Genomic DNA, 25,328 nt, shown 5'->3' on the forward strand with positions numbered 1-25,328 from the left:
CTTAAAAAATAAAGGTGCACGTGTCCTTTAAGTAAAAATACTGGTTTTCCTATTAAACTGGTTTTCCTATTAAAAGTCCTAAATAAACAGTAGGCTTAAAGGACTGATGTATTCACTGAAGATGTTTGCTTACTTCAAATGTTAGAGATAGGCTATTGTTAAAAAGTACTTACTCTCTGTAGTTCAATTCTGAGTGTTTAATAGTGCAAATAAAAATTATTAGGTTTCATAATCAACTGTTTTAATATTTTTATTTGTGTAAAACAATTAGATTTGCAAAAAGACAAAGTTTTGCTTGTGTACAACTTGATTAAAAAATCTGATTTAAATCAAATGATTTAAATCAAAAAAATCTGATTTAAATCAAAAAAATCTGATTTTTTTGATTTTTTTAAAAAAATCAAGATTTTTATCCACCCTGGAGCCTAGGGCTCCCAGCCCACCGGAATGGGCACAGTTTCTGTCCCAATCCATGGAAAAACTGTCACAGAACCTGGTGCTGGCTATGCAATGTCGTCCTCCACACCCTTCTGGGTCCCTGGACGGAACGCAGCTTGAGGATACCCCTATGGAGGATCCTTCTGAGGTAATCCGGGCACATGCTTCACTAGTTGCAGGGATCAGGAAAAGAGCACACGGCCGGGTGTCTCCAGCGGGCTCTCCCTCGGGAGCACACAGGGCAGGCTCTCCCACACGCTCCACGGCTTCTGAAGAGCTGGAGGAGGGAGAATGCTGTTTATACCAAGAGGATTCCTTGGTTTCAGCCTCCCCAGATGATGAAACTGCAATAGACTCCCTTCTAGCAGTAATCAACCAAACTCTGCATGTGGAGGATCCCCCATCCACTACCACTGACCATGCGGTCTCCTTTGGGTGATCAGCGAAAACCTTTTGGGGTTTCCTTGCTCTTAGTTTCAGGATATCCTCACAAAGCAAAGGGAGAAGCCTGACAGACGCTTCGGTAACCGAAAACTCATGGAGTCCCGGTACCCTTTTGCCTCACCTGCCCCGAAGGGCTGGGCCGATCCGCCCTCGATCGAAGCCCCCCCCCCCGGTCTCCCGCCTTACCACAGACGCTCCTGTCTTTACCCGATGGTTCCTCCATCAAGGACCCGACAGACAGGTGGAGCACCTCGCCCGCTCTGCTTTTGAGGCTGCGGGTTCCTCCCTCTCGCCCTCCTTTGCCGCTGTGTGGGTCGCAAAGGCGATCTCTGTCTGGGCAGAATCCCTTAACACTTTGCTTGAGGAATCCCAGTTCACTCATACCTTCAGAGGTAACAGCTCAAATTGCCGCTGCGGCGGAGTACATCATGCAGGCCTCCATGGACGCTGCTACCTGCGCAGCGTTTTCCGCCTCAAGTACCATAGCCATCCGTAGAGCTCTCTGGCTCCGACAATGGCGAGTGGACTCTGCCTCCAAGACGTCTCTCACGGGCCTTCCCTTTTTTCCAGACCGATTGTTTGGCGAACGTCTGGACAAGCTCATTTCTGACGCCACGGGAGGAAAGAGTACCTCCCCCAGCTGAAGTCCAGGACGTCCTTCACCAGACGTCCACAGTCCTCGTTCCGCTCCTTTCGGAATTCATTTGGTTGGTCGACATCCCATGCTGTCCCCGCCACCAGCCGCGGACTACGCAGGGACCGACCAACCTCAGCTCTCCCCGAAACCCACTTCGTCATGGCAGCCTAGACCGAAACAGTCCAGGACTAGGGAGACTCGGCCACGACGTTTTCCCCCCTCATGACTCCTTCGGCGCCCCGGAAGACACACTCATTGTAGGAGGTCGACTGCGGCTCTTTCAACACATCTGGGCTGCCGCCTCAGACGACAAATGGGTGCGAGACCTTGTGTCTTCCGGTTACCACATAGAATTTCGGACCCGACCCCCGAGTCGGTTCTTTCTCTCAAACCCCCCAAAGACTCAAACGACGCAAAGCTTTTTTCTTTGTCGCTCCTAATTGGGAGACCCAGACAATTGGGTGTATAGCTACTGCCTCCGGAGGCCACACAAAGTACTACACTTAAAAGTGTAAGGCCCCTCCCCTTCTGGCTATACACCCCCCCCGTGGGATCACGGGCTCCTCAGTTTTATGCTTTGTGCGAAGGAGGCCAGACATCCACGCATAGCTCCACTGTTTAGTCAGCAGCAGCTGCTGACTATGTCGGATGGAAGAAAAGAGGGCCCATACGCGGGCCCCCAGCATGCTCCCTTCTCACCCCACTTTATGTCGGTGGTGTTTGTTAAGGTTGAGGTACCCATTGCGGGTACGGAGGCTGGAGCCCACATGCTGATTCCTTCCCCATCCCCATTAGGGCTCTGGGTGAAGTGGGACTTTACCGGTGTCCGGGCACTGAGGCCGTGCTCCATCCACAGCCCCTGGAGGATCTGCTGGATTCGGAGCGGAGTTTCCTCAGGGACAGGACCCTGCTCCATCAAGGTACTCCGTGTCCCCGTGCTTATCGCACGCACACTGCAGCATTGCTGGGTGTGTTAGTGCGCCGGGGTAAACAGCGCTGCTGCGCTTGTGCCGTTACTCACTACAGCTCTGCTGAGTGAGGTGACTTAGTACGATCGGCCGATCCGGCCGCGGGGGTCAGTTTTTACTGCGTCGCGGCTGGGATTTATGGTGCGCCGGGGACTTCCGCGCTGGCCGTGCATATATGACGGCCGCGCTAGATTACTACAGTCCCCGGCTTTTGCGGCCTGGTTCGTATCGTTCCCGCCCCCAGACCTGCCAGTCAGGAGGAGTGCGGGACGCTGTACAGACCAGCAGCGCTAAGAGCTGGAGTCTGTTTTACATACGCCAGCCCTCACACTAGGCACAGTGGGACGCAGTTTCCCGCACTTTTGTTTGTGACGCCCACGGTCCGCCCCTCTTCACAGGACGCCGGCAGCCATTCCTGCCTGCACGCTGAGCTGCAGAGGGGAGACGGGGAGACTCAGACAAGGGATTCTACGACCTCACACCCGCTTTCAGCGGGCGGTAAGCAGCCCTCAAGGGCTCTCCCCCACTTGTGCCATAGTGTACTTTGTATTTTGTGCTGGCAATACTTTGCACTGTACAGTCGCTGGTGATTTTCTGCTATATACCCTCCTTAGATTTCTCAAGGAGACAACAGCATGTCGTCCGCAAAAAGCAAAAGTGCCAAGGCACGGACTTTATATGCTGCTTGTACCGCATGTGGGGCTACTCTACCGGCAGGTTCCACTGACCCCCATTGTGTGCAGTGCTCGGCCCCTGTGGCAATTGCTCAGCCGGGGCCGCTGCTAGAGGTGACCCAGGGAGAACCACCTGTGAATGCTGTCCAGGTGACAGGGACGGAGTTTGCAGCTTTCTTCGGCGCTCCATTGGGAGACCCAGACGATTGGGTGTATAGCTACTGCCTCCGGAGGCCACACAAAGCATTACACTAAAAAGTGTAAGGCCCCTCCCCTTCTGGCTATACACCCCCAGTGGGATCACTGGCTCACCAGTTTTCTGCTTTGTGCGAAGGAGGTCAGACATCCACGCATAGCTCCACTGTTTAGTCAGCAGCAGCTGCTGACTATGTCGGATGGAAGAAAAGAGGGCCCATACTAGGGCCCCCAGCATGCTCCCTTCTCACCCCACTTGCGGTTTGTAAGGTTGAGGTACCCATTGCGGGTACGGAGGCTGGAGCCCACATGCTGTTTTCCTTCCCCATCCCCCCTCAGGGCTCTGGGCGAAGTGGGATCTTACCGGTCTCCAGGCACTGAGACCGGGCTCCATCCACAGACCCAGGGAACCTGCTGGATATGGAGCTGAGTATCGTCAGGGACAGGCCCTGCTACATTAAGGTACTCTGTGTCCCCGGGCAAGCGCGCACACACACACCAGCATTGCTGGGAGTGTTAGTGCGCCGGGGGCAACAGCGCGGAGCGCTCGTGCTATTATTCACTACAGCTTTGCTGAGTGACTTTATGTATTGGGAACTGCCGCGCCGGCCGTTGCTGGGTGTTTTTGACATTGTGGCGCGGCTGGGACTTGTGGTGCGCCGGGGACTTCCGCGCTGGCCGTGCACATGGACGGCCGCGCTTATTACTCGAGTCCCCGGCTTTGCGGCCTAGTTTTCGTTTCGTTCCCGCCTCCAGCCCTGCCAGTCAGGGGGGAGGCGGGACGCTGTACAGACAGTCAGCGCCGAGGGCTGGAGTCTGCTTTGCATTCTCCAGCCCCCTTCACTGGACACAGTGGGACGCCAGTTTTCCCGCTCTTGTCTGGGGCACGCCCACGGCCCGCCCCTCGTCACACGAGCTGGAGAAGGACGCCGGCAGCCATTCCTGCACGCAGTCCGAGCTGGGGAACGGAGACATGCTCTGGGCAACCAACACAGGGCTCTGGCGACCACACACCCGCGTTATAGGCGGGCGGTAAGCAGCACCTGAAGTGCTGACCCCACTAAATACCGAAGTGTCCATTTGTATTTTATGCTTGTATGCTATACACTGCACTGTAGGTCGCTATCTTTGGCTATATGCCCTTCTAGATGGCGAGATAACAGCAGCAAAAACGCAAGGGTGCTAAGGCACAGGTTTTCTAGGCTGCTTGTATTGCATGGCTGAAGTGTTCATTTGTACTTATGCTTGTATGCTATACATTGCACTGTACGGTCGCTACTCTTGGCTATATTCTCCTAGAGGGCTGGACAAAAGCAGCAAAAAAGCAAGGGTGCCAAGGCACAGGCTTTATAGGCTGCTTGTACTGCATGTGCTGAAGTGTTCATTTGTATATATGCTTGTATGCTATACATTGCACTGTACGGTCGCTACTCTGGGCTATATTCTCCTAGAGGGCTGGACAAAAGCAGCAAAAAAGCAAGGGTGCCAAGGCACAGGCTTTCTATGCTGCTTGTATTGCATGTGCTGAAGTGTTTATGCTTGTATGCTATACATTGCATAGATGACTAGAATACAGCAGCAAAAAAGCAACACAGGCTTTCTATGCTGCTTTTTCCTGCATGTGATACTGTTCCACCGGCAGGTTCCACTGACCCCCATTGTGTGCACTGCTCCCCTGTAGCACTTGGTCAGCCGGGGTCTCTACTAGAGGTGGCCAAAGGAACCACCTGTGAACCCTGTCCAGGGACAGGGACGGAGATTGTCATGGGATGGAGACTTTGCAGTCCAGACAGGCCATGGGCAATCTTGATTTAATGCTCCCTGGCCACCCTCATTTGGAACGTACTCAGTGCTCCGGGGGGGTCCCAGGCATTCCAGGGTGAAGGCTCTGACACGGACGGCAGTCCCAGACAGCCTAAGCTAGCTCGCTGGGTGCGGCACTCGGCTTCATCACTGGTCAAGGTCCCAGCAGGACGACTCTCTGTATGATGAGGCAGACGTAGCTGATCAGGGCTTTGGTCCTGACACCGCTCTCAATCCGGATACACCGGATGGTGACGCCATAGTGAATGATCTTATAGCGTCCATCAATGGAATGTTGCATATTTCTCCCTCAGCTCCCCCAGTGGAGGAGTCAGCTTCACAGCAGGAGAAATCCCTTTTCAGTATCTCATGCGTATATTGAGTACTTTTTCTGGCCACGCTGACTTCAGAGACGCAGTTCAGAAACACCACGCTTACCAGATAAACGTTTTCTCCAAACGTATTAAGGATGCACGTTATCCCTTTACACTGACGTGGTAAAGCACTGGACCCAGGGTCCAAAGGTGGATCCCCCAATCTCCAGGCTTGCGGCTAGATCCATAGTTGCAGTGGAGATGGGAATTCACTTAAAGATGCCATTGACAGACAGATGGACCTCTGGTTGAAATCTGTCTGTGTAGCTATCAGCGTGTCGGTTGCTCCGGCATTCGCAGCCGTATGGGCACTCTAACCTATTTCAGCTGGTCTTGCGCAGCTGCTCTTGAGCACATGTACATCTGTGCCGCAGGTGGTGTCCTTAACCTCGCAATGTCTGCATTGCGACTTACCCTAGTAATGCTGTCCTGGGGGGACAGTCGAGGTTGGTATTTCCCAGGCTCGGGCAAGTCCCAATTGTCCTCGTCTAAAAGGGCTCAAAAGGCTCAGAGGGGCTCAGATTCCGGCCGGGCTCATTCACGCCCAAGGAAGGCAGCAGGAGGAACCGCTACCAAGGCGGTCTCCTCATGACTTTCAGCTCTCTCTCTCCGCATCCGCGGTTGGTGGCAGAATCTCCCGCTTCTGGGCACATTTAGCTGCCACAGGTCACAGACCGGTGGGTGAGAGACATTGTGTCTCACGTGTACAGGATTGAGCTCTGTTCTCGTCCTCCGGCTCGACTCTTATTGTGGTGCCAAAAAAGGGTGGCTTTTTCCGTTCCGTTCTGGACCTAAAACTGCTCACCAAGCACGTGAAGGCCAGGCGGTTCCGGATGTAACCCTCCGCTCCGTCATTGCCTCAATGTCTCAAGGAGATTTCCTAGCATCAATAGACATCAGGATGCTTATCTCCACGTGCCGATTGCTCCAGAGCACCAGCGTTTGCTACGTTTCGTTATTGAAGACGAGCATCTTCAGTGCGTACCACTGCCCTTCGGTCTGGCGACAGCCCTACGGGTTTTCACCAAGTTCAGGGCAGCAGTGTGAGCAGTCCTGCACTCTCAGGGTCACTCTGTGATCCTTGCTGGACGATCCACTTGTCAAGGCACCCTCTCAAGAGGCATGCCGACACAGCCTGAACGTGGCGCTGGAGACTCTCCAGAGTTTCGGGTGGATCATCAACTTTTCAAGGTTACATCGGGCACCGACCCAATCGCTGACATATCTGGGCATGGAGTTTCACACTCCCTCAGCGATAGTGAAGCTTCCGCTGGACAAGCAGCGTTCACTACAGTCGGGGGTGCAGTCTCTCCTTCAAGGCCAGTCACACCCCTTAAGACGCCTCATGCAGAGGCAGTCACTTTCGCGCAGTTTCATCTGCGTCCACTTCAATGGGACATGCTTTGCCAATGGGTTGGGGAGTCGACGTCCCTAGAAAGGAACGTTTCCCTTCTCAGACGGTCAAGGACTCTCTTCAGAGGAGTCCATCCTTCAGATCAATGTTCTGGAAATCTGGGCAGTGCATCTTGCCCTGCAAGCCTTCCAGCAGTGGCTGGAAGGAAAACAGATCCGAATTCAGTCGGACAATTCCACAGCGGTGGCAGACATCGCCCACCAAGGCGGAACACGCATCGCCAAGCCTACCAGGCAATCCGGCGGATTATGATGTGGGTGGGGGACAGAGCATCCACCATATCCGCAGTTCACATCCCGGGCGTAGAAAATTGGGAAGCAGACTTCCTCAGTCGCCTGGGCATGGACGCAGGGGAATGGCCTCTGCACCCAGTATGGTGTCAGGAAATCTGTAGCCGCTGGGGGATGCCGGACGTCGACCTAATGGCGTCTCGGCACAACAACAAGGTCCCGATTTTCATGGCGCGGTCTCACGAGCAAAGAGCTCTGGCGGCAGGCGCCCTAGTTCAGGATTGGTCGCAGTTCCAGCTACCCTATGTGTTTTCTACTCTGGCACTGTTGCCCAGAGTGCTACGCAAGCTCAGCTCCGCTTGCCGCCGCGCCATCCTCGTCGTCCCAGACTGACCGAGGAGGTCGTGGTCCCGGATCTGTGGCATCTCACGGTCGGCCAACCGTGGGCACTCTCAGACCGGCCAGACTTACTGTCCCAAGGGCCGTTCTTTCCACTGAATTCTACGGCCCTGATCCGGACTGTGCGGCCATCGAGTCCGAGATCCTAGCGTCTTCAGGATTATCTCAAGACGTCATTGCCACCATGAGACGGGCTAGGAAGCCGACGTCTGCCAAAAATCTACCACAAGACGTGGAAGTTATTCTTATCTTGGTGCTCTGCTTAGGGAGTGTCTCCCTGGCCATTTGCATTGTCTCCTTTTTCCCCCCTTCCTGCATCTGGATTGTGAAAAGGTTTGTCGCTCGGCTCCCTTAAAGGACAAGTCGCAGCGCTGTCGGTATTCTTTCAGAAGCGCCTAGTACGACTTCCTCAGGTACGCACGTTCCTGCAGGGGGGTTATCACATTGTCCCTCCGTACAAGAGGCCGTCAGACCCATGGGATCTGCACAGGGTATTAATTGCTCTCTAGGAGCCGCCCTTCGAGCCTCTGAGGGATGTTTTCACTTTCTCGACTTTCACAGAAAGTGGCCTTTCTGGTAGCGGTCACGTCTTTTCGGAGAGTGTCCGAACTAGCAGCGCGGTCATCCAAAGCTCCCTTCCTGGTGTTCACCAAGATAAGGTAGAGCTGCGTCCGATCCCTGAGTTTCGCCCTAAGGTGGTATTCCCTTTTTATCACAATCAGGATATCTCCTTACCTTCCTTTTATCCATTTCATCGATATGTAATGGCTTTGCATTGTTAGATCTGGTGTAGAGCACCCAGAATCTACATTCCCGCACGGCGCTCCTGCGCCGCTCGGATGCACTCTTTGTCCTTGTCACTGGTCAGCGCAAGGGATCGCAGGCTGCAACATCCACCCTGGCTCAATGGATCAAGGAACCAATCCTTGAAGCCTACCGTTCTACTGGGCTTCCGGTTCCATCAGGGCTGAAGGCCCATTCTACCAGAGCCGTGGGTGCGTCCTGGGCATTACGGCACCAGGCTACGGCTCAGCAGGTGTGCCAGGCGGCTACCTGGTCGAGTCTGCACACTTTCACCAAACATTATCAGGTGCATACCTATGCTTCGGCGGACGCCAGCCTAGGTAGAAGAGTCCTGCAGGCGGCAGTTGCCTCCCCGTAGGGGAAGGCTGTCTTGCAGCTCTAACATGAGGTATTTCTTTACCCACCCAGGGACAGCTTTTGGACGTCCCAATCGTCTGGGTCTCCCAATGGAGCGCCGAAGAAGAAGGGAATTTTGTTACTTACCGTAAATTCCTTTTCTTCTAGCTCCTATTGGGAGACCCAGCACCCGCCCTGTTGTCCTTCGGGATTTTTGGTTGTTTTCGGGTACACATGTTGTTCATGTTGAATGGTTTTCAGTTCTCCGATGTTACTTCGGAGTGAATTTGTTTAAACCAGTAATTGGCTTTCCTCCTTCTTGCTTTTGCACTAAAACTGGTGAGCCAGTGATCCCACTGGGGGTGTATAGCCAGAAGGGGAGGGGCCTTACACTTTTTAGTGTAATGCTTTGTGTGGCCTCCGGAGGCAGTAGCTATACACCCAATCGTCTGGGTCTCCCAATAGGAGCTAGAAGAAAAGGAATTTACGGTAAGTAACAAAATTCCCTTCTTTGCTGACAGATTGTCTATGACTATGTCTAAAATTCTTGAAACATTGCAGTCTAGACCAGTAACTCAGACCATGGGCACTGTTGATTCATTGCCACCTTGTCCCCCTCAGCTGGACCACTTCCTAGCTCCGGGGGTGTCACATGCACCCCAGGGTGACGGCTCTGACTCGGACGACAGTCCCAGACAACCTAAGCGGGCTCGCTATGAGCGACCCTCAACTTCATCACACTGGTCAGGGTCCCAGCGGGACGACTCTCTGTGTGATGAGGCGGATGTAACTGATCAGGAGTCTGATGCTGGGGCCGCTCTCAATCTAGATACCCCGGATGGTGACGCCATAGTGAATGATCTTATAGCGTCCATCAATAGGATGTTAGATATTTCTCCACCAGCTCCTCCTGCGGAGGAGGCAGCTTCACAGCAGGAGAAATTCCATTTCAGGTATCCCAAGCGTAAATTAAGCACTTTTCTGGACCACTCTGACTTTAGAGACGCAATCCAGAAACACCACGCTTATCCAGATAAGCGTTTTTCCAAACGGCTTAAAGATGCACGCTATCCTTTTCCCCCTGACGTGGTCAAGGGCTGGACACAGTGTCCCAAGGTGGACCCTCCAATCTCCAGGCTTGCAGCCAGATCTCTAGTTGCAGTGGAAGATGGGGCGGCACTTAAAGATGCCACTGACAGACAGATGGAGCTCTGGTTAAAATCCATCTATGAAGCGATTGGAGCGTCGTTGGCGCCAGCATTCGCTGCCGTATGGGCACTCCAAGCTATTTCAGCTGGGCTTACACAGGTCGACACGGTCACACGTACATCTGCTCCGCAGGTGGCACCCTTGACCTCTCAAATGTCTGCATTCGCGTCTTACGCGATTAATGCTGTCCTAGACTCTACGAGCCGTACGGCGGTGGCGTCAGCCAACTCTGTGGTTTTACGCAGAGCCCTGTGGTTGAGAGAATGGAAGGCAGATTCTTCTTCCAAGAAGTGCTTAACCAGTTTGCCTTTTTCTCGTGACCGATTGTTTGGTGAGCGTTTGGATGAAATCATTAAACACTCCAAGGGTAAGGATTCATCCTTACCTCAGCCCAGACAAAACAAACCCCAACAGAGGAGGGGACAGTCTGGTTTTCGGTCCTTTCGAGGCTCAGGGAGGTCCCAATTCTACTCGTCCAAAAGGACTCAAAAGGATCAGAGGGGCTCAGATTCTTGGCGGACTCAATCACGCCCAAAAAAGCCAGCCGGAAGAACCGTTACCAAGACGGCTTCCTCATGACTCTCAGCCTCCTCTCTCCGCATCCTTGGTCGGTGGCAGGCTCTCCCGCTTTGGCGACATTTGGCTGTCACAGGTCAAAGACCGTTGGGTGAGAGACATTCTGTCTCACGGGTACAGGATAGAGTTCAGCTCTCGTCCTCCAACTCGCTTCTTCAGAACTTCTCCACCGCCCGACCGAGCCGATGCTCTGCTACAAGCGGTGTCCGCTCTAAAGGCGGAAGGAGTGGTGACTTCTGTTCCTCTTCAGGAACAAGGTCACGGTTTTTACTCCAATTTGTTTGTGGTGCCAAAGAAAGACGGGTCGTTCCGTCCCGTCCTGGATCTAAAGCTGCTCAACAAACACGTAAAAACCAGGAGGTTCCGGATGGAATCTCTCCGCTCCGTTATCGCCTCAATGTCTCAAGGAGATTTCCTAGCATCAATAGACATCAAGGATGCTTATCTCCACGTGCCAATTGCGCCAGAGCATCAGCGTTTTCTACGCTTCGTTATAGGAAGCGAACACCTGCAGTTCGTAGCTCTACCTTTCGGGCTGGCGACAGCCCCTCGGGTCTTCACCAAGGTCATGGCAGCAGTAGTAGCAGTCCTGCACTCGCAAGGTCACTCCGTGATCCCGTATTTGGACGATCTACTTATCAAGGCACCCTCTCAAGAGGCATGCCAACACAGCCTGAACGTGGCACTGAAGACTCTCCAGAGTTTCGGGTGGATTATCAACTTTTCAAAGTCAAATCTAACCCCGACCCAATCACTAACATATCTTGGCATGGAGTTTCATACTCTCTCAGCGATAATGAGACTTCCACTGGACAAACAGTGCTCGCTACAGATAGGGGTGCAATCTCTCCTTCAGGGCCAGTCGCACCCCTTGAGGCGCCTCATGCACTTCCTAGGGAAGATGGTAGCAGCAATGGAAGCAGTTCCTTTTGCGCAGTTTCATCTGCGTCCACTACAATGGGACATTCTCCGCCAATGGGACGGGAAGTCGACGTCCCTCGACAGGGAGGTTTCCCTCTCTCAGGCAGCCAAGGAATCTCTCCGGTGGTGGCTTCTTCCCACCTCATTGTCAAAAGGAAAGTCGTTCCTACCCCCATCCTAGGCGGTGGTCACGACAGATGCGAGTCTCTCAGGGTGGGGAGCAGTGTTTCTCCACCACAGGGCTCAAGGTACGTGGACTCGGAAAGAGTCCACCCTTCAGATCAATGTTCTGGAGATCAGAGCAGTCTATCTTGCCCTACAAGCCTTCCAACAGTGGCTGGAAGGCAAGCAGATCCGAATTCAGTCGGACAACTCCACAGCGGTGGCATACATCAACCACCAAGGGGGAACACGCAGTCGGCAAGCCTTCCAGGAAGTCCGGCGGATTCTGACGTGGGTGGAAGACACGACATCCACCATATCCGCAGTTCACATCCCAGGCGTAGAAAACTGGGAAGCAGACTTTCTCAGTCGCCAGGGCATGGACGCAGGGGAATGGTCTCTTCACCCGGACGTGTTTCAGGAGATCTGTCGCCGCTGGGGGATGCCGGACGTCGACCTGATGGCGTCACGGCACAACAACAAGGTCCCGGTTTTCATGGCACGGTCTCACGATCACCGAGCTCTGGCGGCAGACGCCTTAGTTCAAGATTGGTCGCAGTTCCGGCTACCGTATGTGTTCCCACCTCTGGCATTGTTGCCCAGAGTGCTCCGCAAAATCAGGTCCGACTGCCGCCGCGCCATTCTCGTCGCTCCAGACTGGCCAAGGAGGTCGTGGTACCCGGATCTGTGGCACCTCACGGTAGGCCATCCGTGGGCACTACCAGACCGTCCAGACTTGCTGTCTCAAGGGCCGTTTTTCCATCTGAATTCTGCGGCCCTGAACCTGACTGTGTGGCCATTGAGTCCTGGATCCTAGCGGCCTCAGGTTTATCTCATGAAGTGGTTGCCACCATGAGACAGGCTAGGAAGCCATCCTCCGCCAAGATCTACCACAGGACGTGGAGGATATTCCTATCTTGGTGCTCTGCTCAGGGAGTTTCTCCCTGGCCTTTTGCATTGCCTACTTTTCTTTCCTTCCTGCAGTCTGGGTTGGAAAAAGGTTTGTCGCTTGGCTCCCTTTAAGGGTCAAGTCTCCGCGCTATCCGTATTTTTTCAGAAACGCCTGGCGCGACTTCCTCAGGTACGCACGTTCCTGCAAGGGGTTTGTCATATCGTCCCCCCTTACAAGCGGCCGTTGGAGCCCTGGGACCTGAACAAGGTTCTAATTGCTCTCCAGAAGCCGCCTTTCGAGCCTATGAAGGAGGTTTCCCTTTCTCGTCTTTCACAGAAAGTGGCCTTTCTAGTGGCGGTCACGTCTCTTCGGAGAGTGTCCGAGCTGGCGGCGTTATCATGCAGATCTCCATTCCTGGTGTTTCACCAGGACAAGGTAGTTCTGCGTCCAATTCCAGAATTTCTTCCCAAGGTGGTATCTTCCTTTCATCTCAATCAAGATATCACTTTACCGTCTTTGTGTCCGCATCCAGTTCACCAATTTGAAAAAGGTTTGCATTTATTGGATCTGGTGAGAGCACTCAGGATCTACATTTCCCGCACGGCGCCTCTGCGCCGCTCGGATGCACTCTTTGTCCTTGTCGCTGGTCAGCGTAAAGGGTCACAAGCTTCCAAATCCACCCTTGCGCGTTGGATCAAGGAACCAATTCTTCACACCTACCGTTCTGCTGGGCTTCCGATTCCATCAGGACTTAAAGCCCATTCTACCAGAGCCGTGGGTGCGTCCTGGGCATTACGGCACCAGGCTACGGCTCAGCAGGTGTGCCAGGCGGCTACCTGGTCGAGTCTGCACACTTTTACCAAGCATTATCAGGTGCATACCTACGCTTCGGCGGATGCCGGCCTAGGTAGACAAGTCCTTCAGGCGGCGGCGGCTCACCTGTAGGAAAGGGCTGTTTGACGGCCCTATCACGAGGTATTCTTTTACCCACCCAGGGACTGCTTTTGGACGTCCCAATTGTCTGGGTCTCCCAATTAGGAGCGACAAAGAAGGGAATTTTGTTTACTTACCGTAAATTCCTTTTCTTCTAGCTCCAATTGGGAGACCCAGCACCCGCCCTGTTTTCTTAGGAAGTTTGTTTTTTTCGGGTGCACATGTTGTTCATGTTGAACAGTTCAGTTCTCCGAGGTTGTTTCTCGGGTTGAATTTGTATTTAAAACAGTTATTGGCTTTCCTCCTTCTTCTTGCTTTTGCACTAAAACTGAGGAGCCCGTGATCCCACGGGGGGGTGTATAGCCAGAAGGGGAGGGGCCTTACACTTTTAAGTGTAGTACTTTGTGTGGCCTCCGGAGGCAGTAGCTATACACCCAATTGTCTGGGTCTCCCAATTGGAGCTAGAAGAAAAGGAATTTACGGTAAGTAAACAAAATTCCCTTCTTCTCAGCAATCCACTCTCTCCAAACAGCAGGAGTGATAATACCTGTCCCAGACGACGAGAAGTTCGGGGGTTTTATTCCAACCTCTTCGTGGTCCCCAAAAAGGATGGGTCAGTTTGACCCATCCTGGACCTCAAACACCTAAACAAACATGTGCACGTACGGAGATTCAGAATGGAGTCCCTAAGGTCCATTATCGCATCCATGGTCGAAGGGGAATTCCTCGCCTCCATAGACATCAAGGACGCGTACCTGCACATACCCATCGCCCCAGATCACCAAAAGTTCCTCCGCTTCGCAATTCAGGACGCCCACTTTCAATTCGTAGCTCTACCCTTCGGCCTTGCCACCGCACCAAGGGTCTTCACCAAAGTCCTGGCGGCCGCCATGAGCGTCCTTTACGCCAGGGGCGTAGTCGTTCTCCCTTACTTGATCGACCTCCTCATCAAGGCCCCCTCCTTCCGCGACTGCTCAACCAGCATACAGATCACTGTGTACACCCTATCCCGCTTAGGGTGGCTAGTGAATCTGGACAAATCATCCCCGATCCCATCATGAACCATCACCTTCCTGGACACCCGTCGGGGCTTGATCCTTCTCCCTCAGGACAAGGCGTTCGCTCTTCAACGAGCAGTACGCTGCCTTCTACGTCCTCCGTCTCGCTCCATTCGATTTAGCATGAAAGTGCTAGGCAGGATGGTGGCGGCTATGGAAGCAGTACCCTTTGCTCAACTGCACCTCCGCCCACTGCAGCTAGCCCTTCTAGCGGCCTGGGACAAGAGCCCCTTCTCCCCGGACAGACATCTTCACCTGACGTCTTCAGTCAGGTACGCACTCCGCTGGTGGCTTCGGTCCTCATCCCTATCGAAGGGGAGATCCTTTCTCCCAGTGAACTGGCTGGTCCTGACCACGGACGCCAGCCTCCTAGGCTGGGGAGCAGTGTACCGGCACCACACTGCTCAAGGACGTTGGACGCCCCAGGAGTCTTTCCTACCCATCAACATCCTGGAACTCCGCGCGATCTGCCTCGCGCTCAGAGCGTTCTGCCCTCTGCTAGCGGGTCGTCAGATTCAAGTCCAATTGGACAATGCGACAGCTGTAGCCTATATCAATCGGGAGGGGGGCACCTGCAGCAATGAGGCTTATCTCGAGGCCCACAAGATCCTCAGCTGGGCTGAATCGACGGGATCAGTGATATCAGTGGTACACATACCAGGGGTAGAGAACTGGGCAGCAGACTTTGAGTTGCCAAGGCCTGGCCGCCGGAGGATGGTCTCTCCACCCAGATGTGTTTCTACACATCTGCACTCGCTGGGGCACACCAGACGTGGACCTAATTGCCTCAAGGTTGAATGCAAAGGTACCCGCGTTCATAGCCAGGTCACGTGACCCGCAGTCCATCGGCGCGGATGCTCTAGTCTGCTCCTGGCACCACTTCCGCCTGCCTTACATATTTCCACCTCTACCCCTGCTGCCGCGGGTAATCAGGAAGATCAAGGCAGAGGGAGTCCCGGTGATACTGATAGCACCGGACTGGCCCAGGCGCGCCTGGTACGTCAAATTAGTACAAATGCTCAGACGCCCTGTGGCGCCTTCCAGACATCCCAGACTTGCTGACCCAAGGGCCCATTTCCCATCAGAACTCCAGAGCCCTGAAGCTGACGGCATGGCCATTGAGACCTGGGTATTAACAAGAGTGGGATTCTCCCCCGCGGTCATTTCCACCATGATCAGCGCCCGAAAGCCTGCTTCATCCCGCATTTACCACCGTACGTGGAAAATCCTCCTTTCATGGTGCAGGGAAACGAACGTCCAGCCTATGCCTCTGGCCATCCTCAGAATTGTCGACTTTCTACAGTCTGGCTTGCAAGCGGGGTTGGCTCTCAGTTCCCTTTTTAAAGGGCAGGTCTCAGCGCTCTCAATCTTTCTACCAATGCCGCCTGGCTCAAAAACCGCAAGTAAAGACCTTCCTCCAGGGCGTTTCCCATCTAGTTCCCCCGTACAAACGGCCGCTGGAACCATGGGACCTCAACCTCGTTCTGGACGGTCTCCAGAGGTCTCCCTTTGAACCCCTCAAGGAATCCTCCCTTGCTCTTCTGATCTGGAAGGTAACATTCCTGGTGGCAATTACGTCCATCAGACGGGTTTCGGAGCTGGCAGTACTCTCTCTTGCCGCGAGCCTTTTCTGATCTTTCACCAGGACAAGGTGGTTCTGCACCCCCTTCCGGATTTCCTTCCAAAGGTTCTTACCTTATTTCATTTGAACGATGACCTTGTCCTGCCTTTCTTTTGTCCACACCCGGTTCATAGGGTGGAAAGGTCTCTGCATTCGTTAGACCTCGTCAGAGCTCTCAGATATTACATATCCAGGACAGCCCCCTTTAGGAAAACGGACTCTTTGTTCGTCATTCCTGAGGGGCCTAAGAAGGGACAGGCAGCTTCAAAGGCGACTCTGACTCGCTGGATTCGCTCTGCGATCCAGGAAGTCTACCGCTTGCAACTCAAGCCCATTCCTAGTGGGCTGCTGGCTCATTCCACGCGAGCAGTTGGCGCTTCGTGGGCCATTCGGCATCAGGCTCCAGTGGATCAGGTGTGTAAGGCTGCGACCTGGTCTAGCCTACATACGTTTTCAAAGCCATACCCAGGTTTCAACTGAGGCAAATCTGGGTAGGAAAATCTGCAAACGGCAGTAGAGCACCTCTCCCAGTAGGCGCTCCAGGCTGTCTGGGACTGGTTCCTAGTCCTTGGGTTGTGTTGTCTTTTAGGTTTCCCACCCATTGACTGCTTTAGGACGTCCCATGGTCCTGTGTCCCCCAATGAGGCGTCAGAGAAACGGATTTTTGTGTACTCACCGTAAAATCGTTTTCTCTTAGCCATTATTGGGGGACACAGCACCCACCCTGTTGCCCTGTTGGGCCTTGGTTCTCTCAGTACCTTATTTGATTGACTCTTCTTTTCTCATGTTCCTCTGTTGAGGTAAGTTTTTTTACTGTTTGTTTTTTTTTTTTTTTTTTTTTTCCCTCTTACTGCTTGTGTACTAAAACTGAGGTTGCCTGGCCCGGCCAGGGGGGTGTATACTGCAGAGGAGGAGCTATGCTTTTGCATCTACTTAGTGTCCTCCTATGGATAGGCAGCATAACACCCATGGTCCTGTGTCCCCCAATGATGGCTAAGAGAAAACTATTTTACGGTGAGTACCCAAAAATCCGTTTTTTGAGGTAACCGTGATTAACAGAAGGAGAAGATTATTTTATTCTCCAGCCCCATTTAAAGCAAACCATCTGCAATTTCAGGTGCCTTGTCCTTGTTAATACTTTCTTATGCATTAACAAAGGAAATGCTAAAATAATGGAAGGATTTTTTTTTGTGATTTAAGTTCATGATCATGGCAAAAAAAGGACGATGTACAGTATGTATCACCTGCCCGTAGAGTTGATTAAATGTATGAATTTCTTTTGGGCTCTTGTAGGTGGTGAAGACTGGAGGAACACCGAAAGTCCCTGACTGTTTCCAAAGGACTCCTAAAAAGTTGTGCATTCCTGAAAAGACTGAAATCCTTGCCGTCAATGTGGATTCCAAAGGTAACGTCAAAAGAAATTCAAAGTTTACCAATGAAATTTGAAACTCTGCCTTAGTAAAAGTCCGGCACGTGTGTAGTGTACCTCATCTGCACGCTGAGCATGAGCCGATGCCTGTGCATCTACCGGAGTGTTTTCTGGAAAGAAAAGAAGGGAATTTTGTACTTACCGTAAATTCCTTTTCTTCTAGCTCTTATTGGGAGACCCAGACAATTGGGTGTATAGCTACTGCCTCCGGAGGTCACACAAAGTATTACACTAAAAAGTGTAAGGCCCCTCCCCTTCTGGCTATACACCCCCCGTGGGATCACGGGCTTACTCAGTTTTAGTGCCAAAGCAAGAAGGAGGAAAGCCAATAACTGGTTTAAACAAATTCACTCCGAATAACATCGGAGAACTGCAAACCGTTCAACATGAATAACATGTGTACCCGCAACAAACCAAGAATCCCGAAGGACAACAGGGCGGGTGCTGGGTCTCCCAATAAGAGCTAGAAGAAAAGGAATTTACGGTAAGTACAAAATTCCCTTCTTCTTCAGCGCTCTATTGGGAGACCCAGACAATTGGGACGTTCAAAAGCTGTCCCTGGGTGGGTAAATAAATACCTCTTGATAGGGATGCAAGACAGCGCTCCCCTACGGGGAGGCCACTGCCGCCTGCAGTACTCTTCTACCTAGGCTGGCATCCGCCGAAGCATAGGTATGCACCTGATAATGTTTGGTGAAAATGTGCAGACTCGACCAGGTAGCTGCCTGGCACACCTGTTGAGCCGTAGCCTGGTGGCGTAATGCCCAGGACACACCCACGGCTCTGGTTGAATGGGCCTTCAGCCCTGATGGAACCGGAAGCTCAGCAGAACGGTAGGCTTCAAGAATTGGTTCTTTGAGCCATCGAGCCATGTTGGCTTTAGAAGCCTGCAATCCCTTGCGCGTACCAGCGACAAGGACAAACAGTGCATCAGATCGGCGCATAGGCGCCGTGCGGGAAAAGTAGATTCTGAGTCCTCTGACCAGATCTAACAAATGTAAACCCGTTTCAAACCGGTGAGTCGGATGAGGACAAAATGAAGGTAATGATATATCCTGATTAAGCTGAAACGCGGATACTACCTTAGGGAGAAACTCCTGAATGGAGCGCAACACTACCTAGTCCTGGTGAAACACCAGGAAGGGAGCCTGATATGACAGAGCTGCCAGCTCATACACTCGCCGAAGAAACGTGATCGCCCTAGAAAAGCCACTTTCTGTGACAGGCGAGAAAGGGGAAACTCCCATCAGAGGCTCGAAAGGCGGCTTCTGGAGAGCAACGAGTACCTCGTTCAGATCCCATGGATCTAACGGCCGCTCGTACGGGGGCACAATATGACACTCCCTGTAGCAACGTGCGCACCTTAGGAAGACGTGCTAGACGCTTCTGAAACAACACGGATAGTGCCGAGACTTGCCCTTAAAGGGAGCCGAGCGACCAACCGTTTTCCCGACCAGAGTGCAGGAGGGCAGGCAAAGTAGGCAAAGCCGATGGCCAGGGATACACTCCCTGAGCAAAACACCAAGATAAGAATATCTTCCACGAGTTGTGGAATATCTTGGCAAACCGCGGCTGGCGAGCCCGTCTCATTGTGACCCTGACGTAATGCTCACAGTCGACTGACGGTGAGATGCCACAGATCTCGGTACCACAACCTCCTCGGCCAGTCTGGGGCGACGAGAATAGTGCGGCAGCAATCGGAAGCTGGAACTGCGACCAATCTTGAGCCAAGGCGCCTGTCGCCAGAGCTCCCGCCATGAAAATCGAGACCTTGTAGTTGCCGAGACGCCATGATGTCGACGTCCGTCCTCATCCCGCGGCTACCGATTTCTTGAAGCCAAACGGGAGCAGGTCCCATTCCCCTGCGTCCACGTCCTCGCGACTGAGGAAGACTTGCTTCCTAGTGTTGTACGTCCGGAATGTGTACGCCACCTGTGGATAGTCCGACTGAATTCGGTTCTGATTGCATTCCAGCCACTGCAGGAAAGCTTGCAGTGCAAGATACACTGCCCAGAGCTCTAGACCACTGAGTTGAAGAGTGGACTCCTCTGAAGACGGTCTTTGACCGTCTGTGAAAGGGGGACGTTACTGTGTAGGAACATCGACTTCCTTCCCCTTAGCGAAGAATCTTCTAATGATGCGGACGCAGATGAAACTGCGTGAAAAAGCTCGCCTCTGGATGAGGTGCCTCCTTGAAGGAGAGACTGCACCCTCGTCTGTAGTGAACGCTGTTTGTCCAGCGGAATTCACTATCACTGAGAGAGTGTGAAAACTCTATGCCAAGATATGCCAGCGATTGGGTTCAACTTAGAAGAAGTCAAAGACCTCCCCGAAACTCTGGGAAGGGTCCAGCGCCATGTTCAGGTTGTGTTGGCATGCTTCTAAAAGAGAGTGCCTTGACAAGTAGATTGTCCAAGAAAGGGATCACAGAGTGACCGTAAGAGCGCGGGACTGCTCCCACTGCTGCCATGAACTTGGTGAAAAACCCGTGGGGCTGTCGCCAGCCGAAGGGTAGGGCTACAAAACGAAATATGCCCGTAGCCAACGCCGGTGCCTTGGAGCAATCGGCACGTGGAGATAAGCATCCTAATGTCTATGGATGTTAGGAAAAACTCTTTGAGACAGTGAGGCAATGACGGAGCGGAGTGATTCCCTCCGGAACCGCCTGGTTGTCACGTGCTTGTTAAGCAGTTTAAATTCCAGAACGGGACGGAAGGAGCCGTCCTATCTTGGCACCACGACCAGGTCGAAGCAAAAGGCGTAACTGGTTCCTGAAGAGGAACAGGGATTACCACTCGTCCTGCCTGCAGAAGAGCCTCGTCTCGGTCGGAGAGGTAGTTTGAGACAAACTGACTCTCTCTCACCGGCCTTTGACCTGTGGTAGGTAAATGTCGCTAAAGCGGGGGAGTCTGCTCCCCGCGGTTGCGGAGTGAGAAGGCTGAAAATTATGAGAAAAAAACGCTTTGGTAGCGATTCCTCCGGCTGCCTTCCCCGGGCGTACTTGAGCCTGCTAGGAATCTATGCCCTTCTGGGCCTTTTGAGTCGTTTTGGACAGTTGAATGAATTCATTCAACCCTTACCAACAGACTATCACTAGATAAAGGCAACCTGGTTAAGCACTTTGTTGGAAGAAGCATCTGATCCAATCTGTTAACCACTAGGCTCTGCGTAAAAAATACGGAGATGGCCGATGCCACCGCCGTCCGGCTCGTAGAGTCTCGGACAGCCTTAACAGCATGGTTCGCCATGCGGCGATTGCGAGATTACAGACGCTGCTGAGACCGAGATGTACCGGTGACAGCGTCCCTCTGCGCAACACTATCTGAAATAGCTTGGAGTGCCTTCACGGCTGCGACTGCCGGAGCAACCGACCTGCCGATAGGTTCTGGCCGCAATCTGTCTATGAAGCTATCTATCTGTCAATGGCATTTTGACGTGAAGCCCCATCCACCACTACAACTATAGATCCAGCTGCAAGCCTGGAGATCGGGAGATCCACATTTGGACCTGGGCTAGCGCTTGTCCAATCAGGGAGGAGAGTGTCTCATTAATACGGTCGGAGAACGCTTATCGTGAAAAGCGTTGCGTTTCTGGACTGCATCTCTAGGATCAGAGGGCCAGACGAGTACGCAATTGCTTGCGATATTAGAAAAGAGATCTCCCCTGCTGTGAAGCTGACTCTTTCACTGATGGAGTCGAGGGCTATTCCCAGCGAGCCTGCTTAGGCCCTCTTGAACTGACGTCCGTGTCGGAGCCTGCCCCCTGGGACGCGTGAAAACCACCCTGGAGCCTTGAGCTGCTCCTCAAATCATGGTGGCCAGGGGCATTGCAACTATATTGCCCAAGGTCTGCGTGGGCTGCCAGACTGTAAGATGTCAGCCATAGTCACAGCCAATATAACAGCGTAAAGAAACTGCAATTTCGTCCCTGTCTCTGGGCAGGAAGCACAGGTGGTTCTTTTAACCACATATAGCCGAAAACCCCGGTCAAGCAATTGCCCGCACTGGGGTCCTAGACTCGTATTACATGCAGTACAAGCAACATATAAAGTCCTCATTGGCCTTTTCTTTTTCTGCTGTTGTTGTCTAGCTATCTAAGTGCATAGCCTAGGATAGCGACCGTACAGTAAATAATCATACAAGCATGAAGTACAAATAAACACTTCAGCTCATGTAGTACACGCAGCATTGAAAACTTGTGGCTTGGCACATTAGCTCTTCTGCTGCTGTTGTCTATTTATCCAGGAGCTTGAGACAAGGATAGCGACATACAGTGAACGTATAGCATTCAAGCACGAAGTACAAGTAAACACTTCAGCACCTGTAGTACCCGCAGCATTGAAAACTTGTGGCTTGGCACATTAGCTCTTCTGCTGCTATTGTCTATATATCTAGGAGTATGAGACAAGGATAGCGACATACAGTGAATGTATAGCATACAAGCCTGAAGTACAAGTAAACACTTCAGCACATGTAGTACACGCAGCATTGAAACTTGTGGCTTAGCACATTAGGCCTTCTGCTGCTATTGTCTATATATCTAGGAGTATGAGACAAGGATAGCGACATACAGTGAATGTATCGCATACAAACATGACAGTAAACACTGCCAGCACATGCAAATGCAGCAGCCTTGCAAGCTGGTGCCTTGGCACCACTGCTCTACTGCTGCTGTTGTCTAGTTAACTAGGAGCATGAGGCAAGGATAGCGACATACAGGAAATGTATAGCAGACAAGCATGACAGAAAAACACTGCAGTACAAGCAAATCAAGCAGCATTGAGAGCCTGTGCCTTGGCAGCGTTGCCTTACTGCTGCTATTGTCTGTTTAACTAGGTGCATTAGCCAAGAAAAACGACATATAGTGCATGTATAGCATGACAATAAACCCAATTGCAGCACCTGCAAACGAAGCGGCAATGAAAGCTTGTGCCTTGGCACTTTGCTGTTGCCAAATCTGCCAACAAACACTGCAGACTAATCATTGAACACTTGTCTAGCCATCTAGGAGAGTATGCCCAGAATAGCGACAGTACAGTGCTGCATCGCATATCCGCACACAGTTCAAAAGCCCACTTCAGTATTAGTGGGACCAGTACTGCCTATCGCCCGCCCAGCGCGAGTATGAGGTCGCTCAAAAACCTGTGCCTGGTTCCGTTCTCCCAGAGTGGAAACCATAATGGCTGCCGGCTTCTCTTCCGCGTCCTGTGCAGAGGGGCGGGCCGTGGGCGAGCCCCAGCCAAGAGCGGGAACCCGGCATCTCACTGTGTTCAGTGAGAGGGGGCTGGAGAATGCAAAGCAGACTCCAGCTCCCTGCGCTGAGATCTGTACAGCGTCCCGCCCCTCCTCTGACTGGCAGGGCTGGGGGCGGGAACGAAGCGGTGCCAGGCCTCAGAAGCCGGGGACTAAAGTTACAGGCGCCCCCGCCGTAAAAGCGCGGTCGGCGCCAAGTCCCCGGCGCACTACAAGTCACATCAGCGCCGCCGCCGTATGAGCGGTCGGCGCAAGTTCCTAAACATGACCCGTCGCTCAGCCATGGCTGCAGCAACATAAGCCCATCACTAATGTCCCCGGCGCACTATAACGCCCAGCAAGCCCGGAGCGTGCTGTGCTTGCCGGAGACACCGAGTACCTGACCGATGCAGGGCCTTGTCCCTGATAGTACTCGTGCTCCACATCCATCAGGTTCTTCTGGGTCTGTGGATGGAGCCCGGCCTCAGGGCTTGGAGGCCGACAGATCCCACTTCCACAGGGCCCTCCAAGGGGATGTGGAAGGAAAACAGCATGTGGGGCTCCGGCCTCTGTACCAGCAATAGGTACCTCAACCTTGCAACACCATCTGGTGAGAAGGGAGCATGCTGGGGACACTATATGTGTCCTCTTTTCTTCCATCCGAGATAGTCAGCAGCTACTGCTGACTATACAATGTGGAGCTATGCGTGGATGTATGACCTCCTTCGCACACAAAGCTAAAACTGAGTAAGCCCGTGATCCCACGGGGGGTGTATAGCCAGAAGGGGAGGGGCCTTACACTTTTTAGTGTAATACTTTGTGTGACCTCCGGAGGCAGTAGCTATACACCCAATTGTCTGGGTCTCCCAATAGAGCGCTGAAGAAAAACCCCTTTATAAAGAATAGCTGATCTATATAGTCTGGTTAGTCTGTAGAGCCTTCAGTAGTACAACAGAGCTGTCCTTGATCACTGGCACATCACAGGGGAAACCCACTACTAAGGCTGGTAGATGGTTGTGAATTCTCTTGTGGCCAGTGTTAAAACCTCCCAAGGCTTTATATTTATTTTTTTGGAGTACTGATCAGGATATAGAAAACATTCGAAAAATCTTGCAGCCAAAATGTTAGTTTCCTCTAAAATCTTTGATTCTTCCTTTTCATATAATAAAAGCTAAGGAGAGCCTCATAAAATTACATTGAACTGTATTCATCAAGCAGAATTCTGCTTTTAAACTGCTTTAATAGGTCTCCAAAATGTTTGCTCAGCACAACTAAAACTTGTGACTCATGCTATGCTGGGTCTGACAAGGTCTGTTAACTTTAATGGGTACTTTGCACACTACGACATCGCAAGCCGATGCCGAGCGCCTGCCCCCGTCGCAGCAGCGATATCTTGTGATTGCTACCGTAGCGAACATTATCGCTGCGGCAGCTTCACATGCACTCACCAGCCCTGCGACATCGCTCTGGCCGGCGACCCGCCTCCTTACTAAGGGGGCGGGTCGTGCGGCGTCACACGACAGGCGGCCAATAGAAGAGGAGGGGTGGAGATGAGCGGGACGTAAACATCCCGCCCACCTCCGTCCTTCCGCATAGTCGGCGTGAGCCGCAGGACGCAGGTAGATGTTCCTCGCACCTGCGGCTTCTCACACAGCGATGTGTGCTGCCGCAAGAACGAGTAACATCGTACAGTCACTGCAGCCAAATTATAGAAATGTCGGACACTACACCGATGATACGATTACGACGCTTTTGCGCTCGTTAATCGTATCATAAAGGATTTACACACTGCGATATCGACGGCGACGCCGGATGTGCGTCACTTTCGATTTGACCCCACCGACATCGCACCTGCGATTAGTGTAGTGTGCAAAGTACACCTAAGTCTATGTGCCCACGGGACAACATATCCACGGACTTTTCCGCAGGTTTACCGAAGCTTCTCTCCAGAATCCGCAGCTATTCATTGCTGCAGTATATCTGCGGCGTTGTTGCGGTAAACCTGTGGAAACTGCCAATTTCGTGCAGAATTCCTGCGGAATTCCCGCTCGGTATCTCCATAGTGGAGGAGCGGGAATTCTGCAGATATTTCTGCAGGAATAATTGACATGCAGTTACGTGTGGCTGCAGGACATCCGCAGGATTTTCCGCAGCCGCCAATACTGCAGCATTGACACAGCACTCCACAAATCCCATAGGATCATATGGGGATTGTCTGTACTTGCTAGAACCTGCAGATTTATCTAGAAAATCCAGATAAATCTGCGGGTTTTCCCTGGCAAATTCCACAGGTACGTTGTCCCGTGGGCACATAGCCTTAGAAAAGTGGACTGAGGATGGGCAAGTGCCCTTTAACAGTTGTTGGTGTGCTTTTTTTTTTTTTTTTTTTTTTTTTCCTGCAGAAGGTGACAAATGTCACGGGCGCACATTTCTCATGGTGGGATATTGCAGTTGAAAGATGCTCCAAATTCCTTACAGATGTGCCTCTTTATGAATTTGGCACATCTTGCGCCATCATTCCTGTCATTAGGATTGGTCTGCATGCAAAATGGCAGCCTTGATGGATCAGGGCCATTGAAA

At 52.4% G+C, this 25,328-nt stretch overlaps 1 protein-coding gene across 1 annotated transcript in view; it reads left to right on the plus strand.

The window, feature by feature from the left end:
* Positions 1–25,328, plus strand: part of UBR5 (ubiquitin protein ligase E3 component n-recognin 5) — a 392,825-nt gene that overhangs the window by 138,182 nt on the left and 229,315 nt on the right. Inside the window, exon 18 of the mRNA XM_075353032.1 lies at positions 17,382–17,493. Within this exon, the coding sequence (XP_075209147.1) occupies positions 17,382–17,493 (112 nt within the window). The remainder of the gene's footprint in view (positions 1–17,381; positions 17,494–25,328) is intronic.

This window comes from Anomaloglossus baeobatrachus, chromosome 6 (assembly GCF_048569485.1).
Source record: "Anomaloglossus baeobatrachus isolate aAnoBae1 chromosome 6, aAnoBae1.hap1, whole genome shotgun sequence".
Classification (NCBI taxonomy): Eukaryota; Metazoa; Chordata; class Amphibia; order Anura; family Aromobatidae; genus Anomaloglossus; species Anomaloglossus baeobatrachus.